This window comes from Penaeus chinensis, chromosome 4 (assembly GCF_019202785.1).
Source record: "Penaeus chinensis breed Huanghai No. 1 chromosome 4, ASM1920278v2, whole genome shotgun sequence".
In the NCBI taxonomy this organism is placed as follows: domain Eukaryota; kingdom Metazoa; phylum Arthropoda; class Malacostraca; order Decapoda; family Penaeidae; genus Penaeus; species Penaeus chinensis.
In genome coordinates, this window is record NC_061822.1 from 3,330,477 (window position 1) to 3,345,476 (window position 15,000).

At 36.1% G+C, this 15,000-nt stretch overlaps 1 protein-coding gene across 2 annotated transcripts in view; it reads right to left on the reverse strand.

Annotated features, from left to right (window-relative positions):
* LOC125024909 (elongation factor-like GTPase 1) overlaps positions 1–15,000 on the reverse strand; it is a 17,411-nt gene that overhangs the window by 896 nt on the left and 1,515 nt on the right. For both annotated transcript variants that reach the window (XM_047612675.1, XM_047612676.1), the window contains exons 2-14: positions 12,953–13,142; positions 12,591–12,798; positions 8,377–8,508; positions 7,968–8,224; positions 7,628–7,838; positions 6,756–6,891; positions 6,406–6,584; positions 5,683–5,845; positions 4,382–4,554; positions 3,069–3,182; positions 1,762–2,028; positions 1,354–1,563; positions 1–805 (exon numbers count right to left, since the gene is read on the reverse strand). The exon at positions 1–805 is cut by the window's left edge and continues 101 nt beyond it. In XM_047612675.1, coding sequence (XP_047468631.1) covers positions 1–805; positions 1,354–1,563; positions 1,762–2,028; positions 3,069–3,182; positions 4,382–4,554; positions 5,683–5,845; positions 6,406–6,584; positions 6,756–6,891; positions 7,628–7,838; positions 7,968–8,224; positions 8,377–8,508; positions 12,591–12,798; positions 12,953–13,137 — 3,040 coding nt within the window. In that variant the 5' untranslated portion in view covers positions 13,138–13,142. The remainder of the gene's footprint in view (positions 806–1,353; positions 1,564–1,761; positions 2,029–3,068; positions 3,183–4,381; positions 4,555–5,682; positions 5,846–6,405; positions 6,585–6,755; positions 6,892–7,627; positions 7,839–7,967; positions 8,225–8,376; positions 8,509–12,590; positions 12,799–12,952; positions 13,143–15,000) is intronic.

A 15,000-nucleotide genomic window follows, 5' to 3' on the forward strand; every position in this document is an offset into this window, starting at 1 on the left:
TTCGTCCCTGTCGTTTCCCTATTACACTATACATCTTTCCAATAACCTCAGAAGTGACACTAATCACACATGAGTACATGGCACATACCAGCCTCTGACACTGCTTATCAAAGGCTTTTCTAAGTGTGTCTTTGGCAAGAGAAATAATCTGACCAGATGATACACTGTTTGCTCCTGCATCTTCATTACTACTGTCTGTGGGTTTTATACTCCAATCTTCTACAATAAAGCATACACCCATCATTGGTTCTTCACAGAGTGGGCCAGCACTGGTTGCAATCTGGAAGCCAGTTACAAAGTTTGTGTCAAAGGCAGCTAAAGGTGAGTCAACAGAAGTAGACTTTTCCCAGATTGATGGCCGAGGATATGACTGGATACAATTTAACAGGATGTTGGGCCCACAGCCCTGAGGACCAAAACTCCAAATCTGATTGATGGCATTTTCCCATTCATTGCCTGCTTCCTTAAATGCCTTATCCAATTTCTTCTTTAAATCTTGTATTGCAGCAAAGGTTTCTTGATTTAATTTTTCTCTGTTCTCAAGAGCCTGAACTAATGCTCCCATTTTCATAGTATTTCCTTGGTCAGAAACCATGTCTGATCCCTCTATAATGGTATGACTATCCTTCTTTTCCAAAGCATCTGAAGTATTGACAACAGCCCCTATTTTTGAGATAGATTTCAGGAGGTCTTGATATTCTTCCAGCAGTTTGGTGACTTGTTCTGGTAAAGGCACTGCTCTGCATCGTAACTTGCCATAATGTCCACTCACTTCCACCACTCCCAGGGGATCACCATTCAAAGGCTTAAAAGAAGAAATTACATGATCACAATCACAAACACAGTAACATGTACACAAAATTAACCAATGCCATCACAGATGGGATGTACATACATGCCATGACCATTGTGAGTTTAATTTATTTTTTTTATACATACATGGCTCCACAGGTACTAAGATACCAATGACCTAATTACAAGCACTACCTGTTTCACCTCTTTAACATTTTCCTTGATTTCAAAAAATATTTTCTGTTATCTTATAGTTATGCTAGTAATGTAAATAACATAACAATTATAATGTCTCGATATTGATACTAATAGTAAAAAAAAGTTTATCCTCTAACTCAAGGAAATCAAGTGAGGTCACAAGGTCTACTAATTGACTCCTTTGTGGCTGAGGACTTGAAGAGACAATTCATAAAACAATACTACAGTGAGCTTTGACACACACAGTAAAGTCAGATTGAAGATACAAATCGTCCACATGTATTTACATCTAAATAAAAACTAAAAAAAAATATTCAAATAAATCCTTATAAAAAATTCAGTGACATAAGAAGATATGCATACCTTCTTCTGGCTAATGTTCTCCCCTTCAATGGCCTCATTGAGTCGATCAACAGTTGGAGGGGGTATTATGGTTTCCCTGAAGGGTACAATGGGATCAGAAGTTCGTATGGGGATACCAGCATAACGTTCTTGGAGGTCATCCACACAACGCTGTAGATGGACTTCTCCAGCGGTGATAATGACATATTCACCACTGTCTTGTAATTTTACCTGAAAAATAAGTCAATTCACTATAAATGCATACCAAATTACATAAAAAATTAATTGTCCTTAATATGACAGCAAGATAAACAATTAAAAATAGAGAAATAGAAAGGTTAAACACCTTTATAAGATAAAACAGTAATACAAAACTATCTGCTTCATCTTTAAAACCATGATATCAGTGTTGCTTCTATCCCTACTCACCTGTACACAGGGATCAGCTTGGTTAAGAATCTTCAAACCACGCCGCAGTTTTGGCAAATCCCTTGGATCATGAGGCTCCACAGCGACTCGCAATATGGGAGTGACGTTGAGCGTGAGTTCTGTGAAAGCTGGCATGGTATAGGTACTAGAAAGTGTGGCACTCTTGATGACATAGTCCTCCAGCCCAGTTATTCCAACCACAGTACCGGAAGTTGCATATGCTATTTGCTCTAGCTCACGGCCCAGAAGTAAGTACACATCTGCTATCTGTTTGAATGGAACATGTATTTAGAAATTGCAGTGACGCAGAGATTACTTAAACCACAATATCATCATTAAACTGTCAGCATAATGTAAAAAAATTAATGACTATTGAGAGAGAGAGAGAGAGAGAGAGAGAGAGAGAGAGAGAGAGAGAGAGAGAGAGAGAGAGAGAGAGAGAGAGAGAGAGAGAGAGAGAGAGAGAGAGAGAGAGAGAGAGAGAGAGAGAGAGAGAGAGAGAGAGAGAGAGAGAGAGAGAGAGAGAGAGAGAGAGAGAGAGAGAGAGAGAGAGAGAGAGAGAGAGAGAGAGAGAGAGAAGAGAGAGAGAGAGAGAGAGAGAGAGAGAGAGAGAGAGAGAGAGAGAGAGAGAGAGAGAGAGAAAGAGAGAAAGAGAGAAAGAGAGAGAGAGAGAGAGAGAGAGAGAGAGAGAGAGAGAGAGAGAGAGAGAGAGAGAGAGAGAGAGAGAGAGAGAGAGAGAGAGAGAGAAAACATATATATATGTATATACAATAACAACAACAATAATAATAATAATAATCTGCAAAACAATAACTATCTGTCAGAAAGAGGTGGTGGATATGGATTGATAATGACTTTCTCATGATACTTTTATCTCATGGGTTAGCTGATCCTGCATGAGTGGTTTAGAGAATATACCTCAGAATATATAAATCTATTCACTAATATCAATGTCCACTCACACAACTACCTGGCCTCACAAAGATCCCTTACCCTATGTTACACATTTTACTACAAAAACTGTGTCTTGCCCTTTTCTTCACACCCATGATCACCCATGTATATGCATGAATACATGTGCATCCATAGATACATGTGTGCATCTACATTATGTACCTCCACATTCACACTCATACATCTGTGTAACAACATGCATTTTTATGTAGCATATGTACATCAATAAATGCAAATTTACAACTATAGACATATATGTATACTAATGTACATATACTAACATTAAGAGTTTACACTGAAGAGAAAGCATACAGTAATTTTAAATGAAATACACTTCTCAAGCATTAACTCACCTCACAGATGTGAATGTGTTTGAACTCTCCTATATTTTCTTCAGATAGTTGCTTGCCTTCTCCTAGCTGAGCCAACACAACACTGGGATCGTGCTTTGGTCCTAAAATGTAAACCTGCAATGACAATAAAAGTAAGATTTAATAGTCGAAAATTTTGGTGCAGATAATATTGTAATAATTTGTTTTATTTCTAGAAAAATCTTTTCTTTCTTTTCTTAAAGATGCTTAAAGAGGAAAAGATTTCATATCAGGTATATTACTTCTACTAAAGTTCAATCACTGAAAGAGGATATAAATGAAAAAAAGAAAAAGAAAAAAGAAAAGATAAAGAAGAAAAGAATAAAATTATGTTAAAGACAGATGAGACACTTGCAAAAAAAAAACTTTTCAGAAGTAACTTTACTAATCTGAATGATTTTTGGATATCTTATTAAGCAAGAAACTAAGAGATAATATACTGAAATGTCATTACAATATGCCCCACTAGTTATTTTTTTTTCTCTTTTTCTGCACAGTGTGTTCATTTATTTTCTTCTTGTCATCTGTGATTTCCATTTAACTCTTTTATCACCCATGGTGGCTTTGGTGAATGAACTGAGAAAACAATGAGAATATATCACAGAATAAAGAGATGTAAACATAGGCCTACGCTGCCATTACATTAAGAAATGTGACTAGTTTGGACCTTAATCAGTCTGCCTTTATTAAACACAAATAGTGTATCCGAAACTACCACTTCCCACTTAGTTTAAAACTTTTGTTTCCTTTTAAAGTTTTACTGCAACACCTAAAAGGTAATATATAGGTTGGAGATCATTTCTTCTATATGTATGAAATAGTGATTTTTCAACCCTATATGTTGCATACTTAAATTAAGTGATTTTTCAACTCCCATGTGTTGCATCTGGCCTTAAAATAATTATGCTTGTAATACCTTTTCCTAATCTTCCTTACAAATTCTGAATAATTTAAATGCATTCTTGAATTGAGACACTGCAGTTCTGCATTCTAAAATCTGGAGTATAAAAATTGTGCTCTCTATAGTTCTAGGTGTGCAAACTAGAAAAGTGTGCCTTTAAATCTTACCATGTGTATGTGCACATAGGAGTCAATAGTATGTACATTATCGAATTGAATGTTTCTAGTCAGGCCTTTAACATGCACGGTGTGTGTATGAATGCCAATAGAAGGCCAATATGTCTCAGTATGTCTTCACATATATCTACACCTTTACATATTTTCATACTAAACACATAATTAGAATTTTTTTTATTCACTACACTTTGTGCCACTAAACAAAACACTTTAATCACCTTCTGTCGAGCTTTAAGCCTGCCACTATATACTCTTGCAAATGCTACAAAGACCTCTTCTTCTATCCACTTTTTCCTTTCTGCGTCTGCCTTTTCCCTGTCCTCTGCCATCTTATCTTGCTGCTTTTGCAATTCCTCAATTTCTGATGGTGTCAGCTGTCTTTCACCAGATGCTGCAATGAAATAGGAAGGTATGCTTATCATTATAATTATTATCTACTTAGCAATTCCTTCCTGTAATGATTGTTGGTGAATTAATTTCCTTGAAACAAATTGAAAATAATTACAATTCACAGTTTAAAAACTGTTGTACATCACAAACACAACAGTAATTAATGAATTGCTTTGATATGCACTTTCACTTTCTTTTTTTTTATCACTCTCAAAAGATCATTTATCAATGACTATTTCCTTGCTTCATTACTAGTCTACATAAAGACCTACATCTTTATACAGACTAACTTATTTTTCACACTGTTTATGTAAACATAATTACTGAACTTATCTACCACATTTGCCAAAATATTGAACACACTGGTGCATTAGACAGCTCCCCCATTTTAGCAGGGATAAAAAATGTCTGCACTTTTGTATACGAGATCCAAGGTGATTTTTAGGTCTTTTTTTTTTCATTTTTTTTTTTTTTGTTGGGGGGGGGGAGGGCATACATCCTATATGGTGTCATATACAATAAGTTATTATTCAATTGAACATTCAAAAATTATTAGCACTATAATGTTCCATCTAAATATCTTGTCAGACCAATTGAGTTTATTGATTAATAAATCCATTATATTTCACAGAACCCCTAATTATACATTTGTTGTATCTCTAAAGCATCAAGGATCACAAATGACACTGTACTTTACTTGGAAACCATAATATGGGTTAAATGTATTGAAAGTCAGCTAGGAACTGATGGAACTACAACAAGTACTGTAGTGTGAACAATTACACGATCAAACTCCACACTACTTGTGAACTAACCAAACACTGGTGAAAAATTATCTTCTGTCAACTGAAATCTCTGTTAAGATTAAAAGATGTGCCGGACCATTCCCAAAAACTTGTGGTGTACCTATATAATGAATTATATTCTGATTTTGCTAGTCAATATTTCTTTAAATATCCTGTACATGAATACTTTTATGTTTTGCTGAGAAGCTAAATCTCAACGTGCTGATATACTAATAATAACAACAATTCCTAACAACTTCAGAGCAATAGCACCTCCCTTTTTATGAGCATTGACCTCATGCTTTTAAAACAGCTACATAAAGAAATAAAGATTAGTTCCTTACCCTTCTGCTCGCCATTTGCTGTAATTTCCTCTCTCCTGCGGCGTATCTCCTCCCTACGGCTGGCTATCTCCCCTTCTGACAGGAGGCCTATGCTGCCTGTAGCTACTGTTTTTTTTCCGCTGGAGGTTGAGTCCAACAAGTTCTTTCTTTGAACTCCATAAATCTGAGAAAAATATATCTGTTACAAAACTGAGAAATGCCATTAATTTGTTGCACTTGGGTGTTAACACATAGTTGGCAGTCAAATTTTTTGCCAGCCCGGTGTCAAGGATGCCTTGGTGCTTTGTGTGGCTTCTACATCCTTTAAAAATATGAACTGAACAGTGCATCCTCATGCAGATATACAGCTTCACAAAACTGACTGAAAACTCATTATTTCACCACACTTTGTATGAGGATATGAACTAGCACTGCATGATCTCACAAAAATGTCCTTTTCAGGCTTAATAGGCTAAATGAAGGAAATTATCTGATTTATTCCTTTATAAGTAATGATATGATTTGTCTAAGTGTTAAAATTCAAAGTTATTTTCCTGATAAGAGGATTTTGCTTATTCAGTCTCGAAATCTGAATTACAAAAGCAATGATTCATATTCTATCAAAATATTTCATGTTTGAAAAAATACAATTAAAAATGCACTTATTCCAATTGCATGAATACTTCTTCCCTAAACTTTGAGGAAATCCGAACAACTTTCTCCTTTTTCAACTATAAACATTACCTTTGAAATATAAACTATAAGAGGATCATCCTCTTCACTCTGACATTTCATAAAAGCATCTTTGAGTTTTTGGGACTCTGAGGGCAGGGTGTCAAATCGCTGAGTGGCTGAACACATAAGTTTCGTTGCTCTTTCTTCTGTCATGTTTGCAGCACTGGGGAGGTGATCTATCACCATGTCTGTTGAAAAGAAATAAAATCACCCACCTAAGAGTACTGAATTCTGACAGCACAATAATTAAAAGCATTCTATGGTCATTAAAAAAAAAAATTCAGAAATAGCAAATGTAACTACACAATCACAGACAACAATGATTTCTTCCAACAAGGTATACAATGTAGGAGGCCCACCTAACACAGCAGATGCCAGTGGTAGCCAGCTACTACAGAGAAAATTCAGCTTTAATCTTGTGTCAGTTGACTTTGCAACACTCATTGGCAGCTTGACCCCCAAAGCCTCTGAAAGCTTTACTGTTTCAGACATATCCTGAAAGCATCAGAAGAATAAGATAATGATTATAAAAGGCAACTTTAACATTTCATTAGCATATCTGATATAAATAAAATTATCTAAAGTTTAAACCCATGAACACTGATGGCATAATATCATGGAATGTCTGTGATGAACTAAGTCACAGATGCTGCTGCTTATTGACTTACGCAGAACCATTAATTTGTAAAAGGGAGCTTGTCTTATTCCAATAGCAGAGATATCATTTGATTAGTGTTGCTATTAGAAACAAGTACCTAACATACAGTGAAACTTTTTTTTTTTTTTTTTTTTTTTTTGGGGGGGGGGGGGTCTAAGCTTCAGCTATGATTGTTTAAGTGTCTAATGTTGTGCCTGAAATGCAAACAAGCTGGGAGCCAATGAGGAAACTGCCCACTGCATGCCAACAATCCTGCATTACTGGCCACTTGACAATTTTTAATATCAGTTATATTACAATTTGATATGACAGAGAGAAAAAAAAATAGAACATGTACACTATCCTTTCCATAAACAATTGCTATAAAAGTTTAAAGAAAGGAAGCAAAAATGATCATAATCAGACCAAACTTTACATTCCCTTCACCTAAACTGGTTTTAAATTTATGTTCTAGAGATTGTGCTTATGATGCTGGCACCTGCAACTGATAAGAAAAAGTACTCATACATCAGAAACAATTCTAAACACTAAACAATAGTACTGACAACATATTTTCCATTTCCATCAACTTACCTTCCGTGTCACTACAGTGTCATACACTTTATACAAATTTTCAAGAATAAGAGCAACAAACAGTGGATTCTTGCGTTTATCTCGTGCACCACCGACAATCTTCTTCTGTCCACCTTTTGTTGTAATGTAGTAGTCTCCCCAAAGAGTCTTGTTAAGAACAGCTTTGTTCATTCCAAGTTTTGCTGCAAACTGATCAGCAAAGTGATGGATGCTGTGGATGGCAATAAAAAGTTTTAAATAGCTTTATATGAAAACCATTCAAATTTGAAGATATATAGCAATAAAAATCACATATGTCATATCTCATAGGTTTCTATTACCATTACTCACATACACTCACCTAAATCCCCATCCATCATATGCACTAGCAAACACAACATTGCCTTGCTCTGGCATGAAGTATAAGTCAGAGTCATCCTCCGTTTCAATGCCCCAGTCGGAAAACAGGAGGTCAGAATTGGTGGCGTCACACTCAGATGCCTTGCGTTCTCTTTCTGAAACCTTCCTTTCCCTTTCTGCTTCCTGGTACTTCTCAATTTCTAGTGCAGTCTTTCCAAGGAGAGCAGTATTGTACAGCTCTGCCATGTATGCATTAACCTAAGCAGAGAATTGGTTAGGAATTTTGCTTTCAAACACTCTTAATTAATTAGATACTTGATATATAACAATCCCTACTATCACTACCATTTTTTTTCACTTCCTTAATAAAACACTGTTGTATGAAAGGGGAAAAAATTATTTAAGCTCACCTGTTCCAAAACTTGAGCAATGTGATAATAGCAGTCAATTGGGCTTAATTTTGTTTCCAGAATTAGACGGTCTATTTTATTTAAAACAAGAACTGGACGGATGTTTTCCATCCAAGCCTGCTGTAAAACCACCTGTGGGGAAAAAAAGATAATTAAATTACGTGATATTTTTCATATATTAGAAAATGTGAATAAATAAAAACAGCAATAATTATAATAACATTAAAAAAATATAAAACCCATGATGCTGAGTGGCAAACACCAAGTGGCATCTATTTTTCCCATAGCAAGTTCAACCAAGCACTGGGTAGCATCTATTCTTGCCATGACTGTATGGTTGTTGAATACTTTAGTGGAGTATTTAAGTAATCAATTACATCATAAAACATACATTATATATATATATATATATATATATATATATATATATATATATATATATATATATATACATATGCACACATATATACATATATATTTCATACAAAAGCTTATTAACCATATATTCTTCCTGCTGCAACAGGAGCAGAACAATCAGTCTTATTTTTTTAATTTGTCAAACAATTTACTTCTTAAGTTTCTTCATACAACTGCTTTAAATAACGTCATATTCCTTTAGTTATCATGACCTTAATTGATGAGAACATCTATTACGGTTAGCCAGTCTGCTCTGGATGGTTTAAAAGACGAGTACTGCTTGTGCATGGGGAACTTGCCTGAAATTAGTAACTTTGAATATGTTGTCCTAAAAGTTTCTTATCTAATACAGTCTGTCTGTCTCTCACTCATCCCTGGTGGAGAGGTGAGGGGTGAAGTAAAGGATAGGAGGATATGGAGGACAAAGGTAGGACCACTGAGGGGGAAACTGTGATGTAGACTCTGCCGATGATAGTTTCTCATTTTGGGTAGAGGGTGGGGCATAGTCTAGCTGATTTATGTGATTGGTGGGAAGAGGGATAGTGGGTGGAGCTATGTATTTTCTAGGGCAATATATGGAGTCTAAATATTAGAGTCAAAACAGTATACGGGGATCACTCTGCAGTAACTATAATTAAATGGAATTATGACGCCAACATTGGTGTCACAGTATATTCCACTGGCGCTTCATGATGCCTAAACCAGTGTCACTGTATAGACTGGGTTAAATGATCTTATTGGGTGATGTGTATAAAAACTGTGACCTTCACCTGATCAATCATTTCACCTTTTGCAATGGTAGCATGAGGAGCACCTGTATTCCCTCAATCTCTCTACCTTCATAGTGATCTTTATGTTCAGGCCACCACCAAGGTTGCCCTCCAGAGGACAAACAATTGCACCCTGATCTTTCTTCAACCACTCTTCAAAGGAAGATACCAATGGTGGTGACCTAGACAATTATTTACATGGAAGCCTTCATCAGGAAAGTACCAGCAGCTGTAGTAGTAGTTCTGAGTCCAAGTTGGGCTATGTGTCTCAGCAAACTACTAGTTTTAACATGAATATGGGTATTCTACAGAGGGTGTTCCTTGACCATAATGTTCCTAGCTGGTTTACATATAGTGGAAGTGTGAAAGTCCCCCAATGAGGTAAAGTTTTCAACTAGTCCTGGGGTTCAAGAAGACCTGGATGAAACCTCATAGCTGCTGTATACATCATTACACGTACTCAAGGTCCATCTTGTCAACAAGACCAATTGGAAATGACCTTACATTCACTGTTCCTCTTGACTGGGCAATTTTATATGTCTGGATAATTTTATATTGTTTGTGTATGCCTACTCAGTTTTTACTCTTTGATAAATATAAAGATCTACATCTTTTAGAGTGTATGTTTTCCATTTTTTAAGATACACTAGGTTACAGTCCCTTTCACCTACAGTACCCAAGTGTACATGGACTGTGACCAACAGAGTAGTTGCAAACCAACTTTGCACTCTGGTTACTGATGCAGATGCCTTCCCTTCTAACTGGTTGACGATGAGGTACTCCACACCTGTGACTACTTCAATAAGAAGCAGTTAACCTTTTCTTTGATGAATCATAGTGATCCACTAGTAGATGACTGCCTAGTTATCAATCTGCTGGGCTAAACATCCTTGTTTGCTTACTCCACAATAAAGCATATTAGGCTGAAGGTATGCAAACCCTTGTTGAGTCATGGCACAAATACAAGTACTACCTGTCCTTTCAAAAGTTACATAAGTGATGAAAAGAACACCCTACTGATGTTTATATAGGTTGCTGTTAATGTTATGCAGGCAGCAGATTTGTTTGGAAAAAGGAAAAGGGTATGAGCTGGTACAAATTGCCCACTCTTTACCACAATCTTCGGGCTAGGTACACTAATTCCATCAGCACCACAAGACAAACACAAAAGTCAATGCTGAGGGACCTAGAGGTACTGAAAGGCTGCACACACATGTACATTCAAAGCACACCAACTTGTATGCTATGCTTGTAGTGAAAAGACAAACAAACAGTAATGTCATTTTTAAATGTCTATACAAATAAAATGATTGTGCATAGTATAATCATGCATGGCAATGAGGTCCTGAACCCCAAGTGCATCTTCTAGTATAATGTGGGGATGAAGGGATGGGCATAGCTTAGTTATACTGAAACCTATGGGTGACTATCAAGTGGTATTGGAATCTTCTCCCACTCAGACCTGATGGTAATAACTCCCACATTGTACTGCCCAGAATATCAGGTGCAGGGGTGTCTGCTAACAAAACTGACATAACAATTTATCATACCATTTGTGTCAAGTCCTGCTTTCCTCCTCTAATAAAAAAAAAAAAACTTCATAGTGGAAAACATACAGTGAACAAGAATAGGGTATATACTAATATTACAGTCTAATACAAAATTGATAAAGCCAATCAAGCCTAATAAGAACTCTACATTATCATAAAATTATAAAATCCTGTATCAAAAATTAGGGACACAGTTTCCCTAACACAAAGTTAATATAGGAAAAATTATGTGCTTTTTGCTGCTGCAGGACCTGGGCGCAACAATAGAAAACAGCAGCTGCTATAAATGTAACACAGATACTTGGTTACTTTGAGTAAATTTAAGCAAGTGGATCATGCAGGGGTCATCCTGAGGGACCGCCCATCTTTCAGCTACTTGTACTAAGAACTGAAATTGATGATTGTTTTATCTGGTACTGAATTCAAACAATTGACTAATTTTCCTTTAAACAATTCCACAGCACTCTGATTGTGTTTCTAATACTTTTTGGTATGCTAGTCTTGGCCCATTAAAGAAGAAACTTTGAAGTTTGAGCAGTTCTTCCCTGTCTGGGGATGTCGTAACTTGATTCCCCTCTTCTACCTCTCTTGGATTTGGTGCCAAGTTTTAATGATTTCTCTCTTTCAAAAAAAAAAAAAAAAAATATATATATATATATATATATATATATATATATATATATATATATATATATATACACACATACACACACACACACACACACACATACACATCTTTCCCAGTAACACAGACCTGCCATGTCTAATTTTCATGTGAAAACTATGAAGCTATTCTAGGAATATCATGTCTCATGTAAGACTCAAATTCCATATTTATTCCATTGTATTTTTCCATAGTTGCAGTAGGTATTCTGGATCCCTTGTTTGAAAAGTTATCATCATCCATTCACTCATAACTTTTCCTTTATTGACTGCCTGCTCAATGAGATGAATGAAGCTCATACCATTAATCATGAACAGGGCTAGGTCTTTTAGTCACTTTTTCATTAATCTACATTCCTTCAACATGGTATGATCTTGGTCTTGGACTTCCAGTTGGGCTATATCTTATGGTTTCAATATTTTCAGCATTAAAATTCATATTGTTTTAACTTGCCCATTTACAAATGACATGTAAACCCCCTCTTAGTTTGTCTTCATCTTCTATTAAAGTTAATAATTTATTTATCTTAGTGTCATCAGCAAAAGATGGACTGCTTGATATCTGCATTAATGTAGCCAATCATAATTAGGAACAACAGGGGTCCAAGAACTGAGCCTTGTGGTGCTCCACTTTAAACAACTGATTCATTAGAATATGTATTAATAATTACATTTTGTTTATGATTTATTAACTATGTATCCAGTTGCTTACTCATACAGTAAAAAAAAAAAGCAACAGTACTAGAGGATGAAAGAGAGAATCAGGCAAATGGGTAAGTGATATATAAAAACAAGAGAAAAAATAATGCAGTACCTTCGTCTGTGCACAGACTCCTTCCACGACATCAACAACAATAATGGTTCCATCGCAGAGTCGAACAGCTGTGGAGACTTCAGATGAGAAGTCAACATGGCCGGGTGAATCAATCAGGTTGATCAGGTAATCTTGTTCATCTTTATTGTAGGCCAAAGAAACGCAAGAACTCTTCATTGTGATCCCCCTCTCTATTTCATCTTTGCGACTGCAAGGAATAAATACAGGTCTGAGCAATGCTTATTTTCAAATGGTGGTTAGATTATAAAAAAGAAGAAAATGGCTAATCAAAAAGGCAATGAAAAAAATGTTACCTAAACTTAAAGAAAACTTATATCAGCTATCTCCCAGAGCTCAAGTACCTGTCCATGTATCTGATGCGCCCAGCAAGCCTCTTGTTGATCAGCCCATTTGAAGCCACAAGAGCATCTGCTAGGGAGGTCTTGCCATGGTCAACGTGTGCCATAATGCACAAGTTGCGGATGTTTTGTGGGTTGCCCATCAGAGTGGGTAACTGAGAGGTTAAATATCTGCTACCAATCACCATCTTGGCTAGAACAAAGGAAAAGTTCTTATTAGTTTTATATGTTTTACTTTTGTCCATCTCCTCCATCTCGCCCTACTTCAGAGCCAGGTGAGCAGGACAAGATGAAGTCACAATAGCATTTGTATACAAACAATGATAGTTGCAGGCAACCATAAGATATTAGTAGGTAATTTTATGTCCCTTTATTCTTGTTATCAAAGGGTATTTTTGTGTTTGTCAGTTGCAGATAAGTTAAATATGCATCAAAGAAGTTCAAAAACATATGCAGCGTGTAAAATAAAACACCAATATGATAAAATAGTGAATGTCTACTTTCAAGCTGATTGCATTGTGGGCAGTGAAGGCCTCAGAGATTCTGAACACTGCCTTGTTGTCCTGTTGATCCTGACAAATTGTCTGGACCAGCAAGACATGGAGTTCCAAATGCAGCATAATAGACCACTCCTAGCAAATCCTTTCACAATTTTCTCTCTCTGAACACACACACACACACACACACACACACACACACACACACACACACACACACACACACACACACACACACACACACACACATATGGGACATATGTATGGCTTTTTAGCACTCTCTGGATTACTAATCAGATTCTTAATTGAGACATATGATAGCCAGTGAAAGGCAGCTACATGCTTGCCTTTTCAGCTCATATGCCATCTGGCCATTCAAAGGTTATTAATTTGCCTAAATTACTTTCTTTAACCACTGCTAATGAAGATGACATATACAGTATGTGCATGCCATGTCCATTGTAGTTTTAGTGTATTAAGTGTGTTTACACATAGATAACTTTATAAGCAATTAGTCACCATGGAGTCAATTACTGGTCTTTGTTTTTAAAAATACTTTTTTATTGCTATTAGAATTGTTAATAACATTATAATTATCATTAAGTAAATAACAATAATAACAGTATCAATATCAATAGCATTAAAAAAAAAGGAGAAATCAGATGAGGTTATAGAGGCCTACTAATTGACTCCCTAATTGCTTAGCATTTCTGAAGCCATCTAAAAGTGGAAAATTTACAAAACAAAACTACAGTGGACATTATACATTCACAATAGCAATGGGTTAATGTCTCATACCGACAATGGGAATTTTGCCTAACAATTTAAAAATAACAAGTCTGCCACCGGCCTCACAGGGTGGGACAGCCTCCAAATCTGTTGGTACTCCAGCAATGGATAATAAACCATCACCATGTATATCCTGGCATTATGAGTTTGTAAAAGTCCCTAATATTTTTTGTCGATAAAGAAAGTATTCAATCTGAATCTTGACAGAATATATATAGTTGAGGTCTGTTGGTGTGAAGGCTGCAATAATCACTTTAAACTGTGCCAATAATGGATTTGGAATTATTCCACCCACAAAAGGGTCTCCTGGTGCCATTACAAACCAAGTGCCAGGTGGCATGTGGGGTCAACTGGTTGAGGAAAAAAACAGTAGCTATTGCAGTAAACAAAATTTCCTCTTTCTCAGTTCTTTGGCCTGTTGCATAAATGATTGTCTAGGTAATGAATCTAGAGATGTTTAGCCTACTTATGAGGAGCTGTTTTTCTTCAATGATCACAGCCCGGGGCCAATCAAGTGCTTAGTGTGCACAACTTAGAGCAAAAGGATATCATCATTTTATGAGTGATGCTCTGGCCATGGTGTAAGAGGATGAGTGGGATAAAAGTGAAGCCTTTCATCACATTCCATTTTCAGGTAGAATTAGATGAAACAAATGGAGTAAAGAATTTAATGTTCAAACCATGCTAATTAACTGGTTTGGTAATTATCTGTAATTATATGTTCTGAATTTCAGCAGGGCCAATAAATATTAATTATATTCTAGT